The sequence below is a fragment of the Rhinoderma darwinii genome, chromosome 4 (genome assembly GCF_050947455.1).
Source record: "Rhinoderma darwinii isolate aRhiDar2 chromosome 4, aRhiDar2.hap1, whole genome shotgun sequence".
Classification (NCBI taxonomy): domain Eukaryota; kingdom Metazoa; phylum Chordata; class Amphibia; order Anura; family Rhinodermatidae; genus Rhinoderma; species Rhinoderma darwinii.
The window spans coordinates 33,316,664-33,322,663 of record NC_134690.1 but is presented as its reverse complement, the minus strand read 5'-3'; the positions used below and the strand labels follow the sequence as shown (position 1 = coordinate 33,322,663).

The window sequence follows — 6,000 nt, the reverse complement described above, 5'->3', positions numbered from 1 at the left end:
GTATAATGCCCACACATATTCTTCCATGCATTATAATGCCCATACAGATGCCCCCATGCAGTATAATGCCCAAATTCCCCCATACAGCATAATGCCCCCCTAGCTGTCCAATACAGTATAATGCCCCGTTAGCTGCCCTTAGGGCCAGTGCCCTTGCAGATAGTGACACAGTGCTCATGTATATAGTGCCCACGTACCTAGCGCCACAGTGTCCCCTGTAGATAGTGCCCCTATAGAGTGCAACAATGTCCAGGTAGATAGTGCCACACCCCCACGAGGATAGCGCCAGCCCTCACTGTAGATAGTGCCATTGGGACTCCCTCTAGGAGCGGAATCCCCAGCCAGAGCATAGGCCTGGGATTCCGCTCCTAGAGGGAAGCCCTGATGTCACTGTCCATATATGGACAGTGACGTCAGTGGCTACTCCTCTAGCTGAATCTCCGTTGCCGACTCTGGCCGGGGATTTCGCTCCAGGAGGAGCAACTGACGTCAATGTCCATATATAGACAAACAATGTAGTTGTAACTGCACCAGAGATGGATATAAAATACTGGGTGCAAGCCTCAGAGGGACGCAATCCAAAGTCCCACAATAGATATAAACGAACAAAATAGAGACGAGGCAGCACTTCCAAAATGCAAAGGGATTTATTCACCCACCAGTGTGACATTTCAGTCCAGTTGAATGCTTGAGAAAGGTCAAACTGGACTGAAACGTCACACTGGTTGGTGAATAAATCCCTTTGTATTTTGGAAGTGCTGCCTCGTCTCTATTTTGTTCGTGCATATATAGACAGTGACCTCAGGGGTTTCCTCTAGCAGCGGAATCCCAAGCCAGATCATCGGCAAAGGGAATTCCGCTCAAGGAGTAGACACTAATTCTGAAGCAGTGAATTATCAGCTTCCTGTTTCAGAATTAGTTCAGAGTGGAGGAGCAGAGGGAGCTCATCCGCTAACCGAGTACTCCCCGGGCACAGCGCTACTGTAAGCGCTGTACACAACGGTACTGTCCATATATGGACAGTGAAGTCAATGGCTACTCCTTGAGTGGAATCCCCGTTGCCGGCTCTGGCCGGGGATTCCGCTCCAGGAGGAGCCACTGACGTCAATGTCCATATATGGACAGTAACCTCAGGGGTTTCCTCTAAGAGCGGAATCCCTGGCCAGATCATCGGAAATCGGGATTCCGCTCAAGGAGTAGCCACTAATTCTGAAGCAGGGAACCATCAGCTCCCTGCTTCAGAATTAGTTCAGAGCGGAGGAGCAGAGGGAGCTCCTCAGCTCGCCGAGGCCTCCGCAGGCACAGCGCTACTGGAAGCCCTTGATGGTATTGTTTATATATCAACAGTGACGTCAGTGGCTACTCCTTGAGTGAAATCCCCGTTGCCGACTCTGGCCAGGGACTACGCTCCAAGAGTAGCCACTGACGTCACTGTCCACATATGGACAGTAACATCAAGGGCTTCCCCGAGCACAGCGCTTACAGTAGCGCTGTGCCTGCGGAGTCCTCGGCGAGCGGAGGAGCCCTTTCTGCTTCTCCGCTCTGAACTAATTCTGATGGTTCCCTGCTTCAGAATTAGCTTGACAGCGGGACATACCCCCGGCCGCCCGGGACAGCGGGACACCGCCCGGAATCCGGGACTGCCCCGTAGAATCCGGGACTGTCCCGCTGAATCCGAAACGGTTGGGAGATATGTATATATACTATGGGAAATAGTATATATACTATGGGAAGCCGCATATATACTATGGAGAGCAGCATATATACTTTAGGAGCAATATATTTACTATGGGAAGCCGCATATACACTTTGGGGAGCAACATATATACTTTAGGGAGCAGTATATATACTATGGGAAGCCACATATATTCTATGGAGAGCAGCATATATACTTTAGGGAGCAATATATATATATATATACTATGGGAATGGGAAGCCGCATATATACCTTGTGGAGCAGCATATATACTTTAGGGAGCAATATATATATATACTATGGGAATGGGAAGCCGCATATATACCTTGTGGAGCAGCATATATACTTTAGGGAGCAATATATATATATACTATGGGAATGGGAAGCTGCATATATACCTTGTGGAGCAGCATATATACCGGTACTTTATGAAGCGTCCATCAGCCGCAGCGTTGTCAGCACCTCCTCCTCGCCCTCTAGTGGCTGCAGGGCGCTCTGCACTTATCCCGCACACTTCGCTCCTGACATGGAGGAGAGCGCCCCGGAGCCGTGTACACCGACCGCCAACACCAAGAGGCGGCCCCGACAATTCTCAGCGCGCCAGGTGAGTCACGCCTGTCAGGTGGCATCTATCCCAGTCATGTCTATGCCATACAAGCCCCCGGATCATAGAGTGGGGTATTGTATTCCAGCAGTGCATGCTGAGACTTGCAGTTCTTTAATAGCGCTATATCTCTGCTGTATGTATATATATATGTCCTCTCTGTGCACACTATCGGCTGTATACAGAGGTCCTGCCCTCATCTTCATGTGCCATTAGTGTATGGACCCTCTCAGCACTGTACACACTTTCATACTTTCCCATCATTCCTATTTCTCGACCTCATTGCTTTTCCTGACAGCTCCTCTCCTTTGCAGTGTGTATTATAACGTTGTATTGTAATGTCTAGTGACGTAATACGATATATAGAAGGGGCTATGCACTGTAGTGGTTCCGGTGACTTGGAGGGGACACTGGTCTGACTGATAAAATATCACCTCTTCAGGATTCCTCCCAAACGCATTTTTTTTTTTAAAAGATGTCTGCTTGTTGTCAGTGAATGGAAATATTGTATCTAGAGGCTGGAAACCTGTACAGACCTGATATTTCTCACAGTTGAGAGTTTGCTACTGTTGTATTCAGCACAGACATTCCAAACAGGCTGGACTCCAGACTGACACTAATCTGCGCTAACACAATGTAGCAAATAGTCAGGACAGCAGAGATTTGTACCACGTATCAGAGGAATGCCTACACTAAGAATCCCTTCCACAAACAACAGCGCCATTTTTTCTTTAATCAGCTGATATCTATAGGATTGATGCAATAAAACACAGCCGGTTCTACTCACCTCTCCTCGCCCCGGGCTCCTCTATCGCTCCGGACACCGCTGTATCTGGACAGCGGCAGGACGTAGTCTTTGGCGGCGCACACAACGGCCTGACGTGATCAGCGTTACAATCCTGTGTGCGGCGGAGCTCGGGCCTGAAGAGGAGCGATGATAGGAAGTATATGGAGGGGTCTTGTCTGGGGTCTGAATATTTTAGGTTATGGAGTCTGTAGTAATGAAAGTTTCTAGGGGTCTAAAGCAATGAAGGGTTCTGGGGTCTAAAATGTATCTAGGGGTCTGGTCTGAGGTAATGTAGGGGTCTGGCCTGGGGTCTGAATTTAATTAGGGGTCTGAGTACTGAATTAATGAATGGGTCTGATAAGGGGTTGAAATAAATTTAGGGGTCCGGGGTCTGAATTAATTTAGTGGTCTTGTCTGGGGTCTGTAGTAATGTAGGGGTCTCGTCTGGGGTTCTAAAAAAAATTCAGGTGTCTCTTAGGTCTAAATTTATTTAGGGGTCTAAAGTAATTTTGGGGTCTGGTTGAGGTTTGAAGTAATTTTGCGGTCTGGTCGGGGGTCTAAAGTAATGTAGTGTTCTGAATTAATCTGGAGGTCTGGTCAGGGGTCTTAAGTTATTTTGGGGTCTGCTGAAATAATGTAGGGGTCTGAATTAATTTAGGAGTCTTGTCATGGTTCTGAATTAATGTAGAGGTCTGGGATCTGAAGTATTGTTAGGCCCTGTTCACACAGAGTTTTTTTGACGCGGAAACGAAAAACGGCCGAAAACGCCTCTCGTTGATTTCAATGAAGCGACATGCCCTATCTTCGGGCGTTTGCATCTCTGACCTCCCATTGACATCAATGGGAGGCAGAGAAAGTTTTTTCCACTACGTTTTTGCTCGCGGCACTCAACTCCAGACAGAATTTTGAGGCAGAATTTTCTGGCCGAGTTCACACGGGCGGATACGCTGTGTAAAATCACGCAGCGTATCTGACCTGTGCGCCACAGGGAATTCCGGGTGAAAAACTGCACCAAACTGTACTTAAAACTGTAGCACTGTTTCATCCCAGGAGACCGCTACAGCCTGTGATTAGCTGCAGCGGTCATCATGGCCGGTTTTAGACAAAGTGTGGCATCGGGCAAGGTTAAAAGTGGGGCCTCAAATGCTGAATTAGGGCATGTTCACATCTGCGTCGGGATTCCATTGATGGCTTCTGTCAGACCTTTCCATCAGGGGAACCCATGAACGCGAACCAAACCCAAACCATAGCTTCCATTTGCATTACCATTGATTTCAATGGTAATGCTTCCATTGCAAATGGTGTCCATTTGTCTCCGTTCCGTAAGGTTTCTGTTTTTTGGCAGAAACAATCGCGCAGTTGACTGAATAATACGCCCATACTTTTACTGAATAATACCGCCACACCATAACCACATAGTGACTGAATAATACCCTATACTCTTACTGAATAATACCACCACATCATAACCACATCGTGTCTGAACAATACCCCATATTATTACTGAATAATACCGCCACACCATAACCACATAGTGTCTGAACAATACCCACATACTATTACTGAATAATACCTCCATATCATAACCGCATAGTGACTGAATAATACCTCCATATAGTTACTGAATAATACCGCCACACCATAACCACATAGTGACTGTATAATACTGCCATACTGTTACTGAACAATACCTCCACACCATAACTCCATAGTAACTGAATAATACCTCCATAATATTACTGAATAATACCGCCACACCATTACCACATAGTGACTGAATAATACCCCCATACTGTTACTGAATAATACCGCCACACCATAACCACATAGTGACTGAATAATATCCCATACTGTTACTGAATAATACCTCCATACCATAACCACATAGTGACTGAATACCCCATACTGTTACTGAATAAACCTCCACACCATAACCACATAGTGACTGAATAATACCTCCATACAGTTACTGAATAATACCGCCACACCATAACCACATAGTGACTGTATAATACCCCCATACTGTTACTGAATAATACCTCCACACCATAACTCCATAGTAACTGAATAATACCTCCATAATATTACTGAATAGTACCGCCACACCATAACCACACAGTGACTGAATAATACCCCCATTCTGTTACTGAATAATACCGCCACACCATAACCACATGGTGACTAAATAATACCCCCATACTGTTACTGAATAATACCTCCACACCAAAACTCCAGTGACTGAACAACACCCCCATACTGTTACTGAATAATACCTCCATATCATAACCGCATAGTGACTGAATAATACCTCCATATAGTTACTGAATAATACCGCCACACCATAACCACATAGTGACTGTATAATACCCCCATACTGTTACTGAATAATACCTCCACACCATAACTCCATAGTAACTGAATACCTCCATAATATTACTGAATAATACCGCCACACCATAACCACATAATGACCGAATAATACACCCATTCTGTTACTGTATAATACCGCCACACCATAACCACATAGTGACTGAGTAATACCCCCATTCTGTTACTGAATAATACCGCCACATCATAACCACATGGTGACAAATAATACCCCCATACTGTTACTGAATAATACATCCACACCATAACTCCAGAGTGACTGAACAATACCCCCATACTGTTACTGAATAATACCGCCACACCATTACCACATAGTGACTGAATAATACCCCATACTGTTACTGAATAAACCTCCACACCATAACTCCAGAGTGACTGAACAATACCCCCATACTGTTACTGAATAATACCGCCACACCATAACCACATAGTGACTGAAAAATACCCCACACTCTTACTGAATAATACCGCCACACCATAACCACATACTGGCTGAACAATACTCCCATACTATTACTGAATAAT

The 6,000-nt window shown here is 45.6% G+C and overlaps 1 protein-coding gene across 2 annotated transcripts in view; it reads left to right on the top strand.

The window, feature by feature from the left end:
* Positions 1-2,202: 2,202 nt before the first annotated feature.
* The window catches only part of MFSD2B (MFSD2 lysolipid transporter B, sphingolipid), a 77,613-nt gene continuing 73,815 nt past the window's right edge, over positions 2,203-6,000 (top strand). The window contains exon 1 of one of the 2 annotated variants that reach the window (XM_075860996.1): positions 2,203-2,300. In XM_075860996.1, the coding sequence (XP_075717111.1) occupies positions 2,223-2,300 (78 nt within the window). In that variant the 5' untranslated portion in view covers positions 2,203-2,222. The remainder of the gene's footprint in view (positions 2,301-6,000) is intronic. The other variant, XM_075860995.1, reaches the window with a different exon arrangement.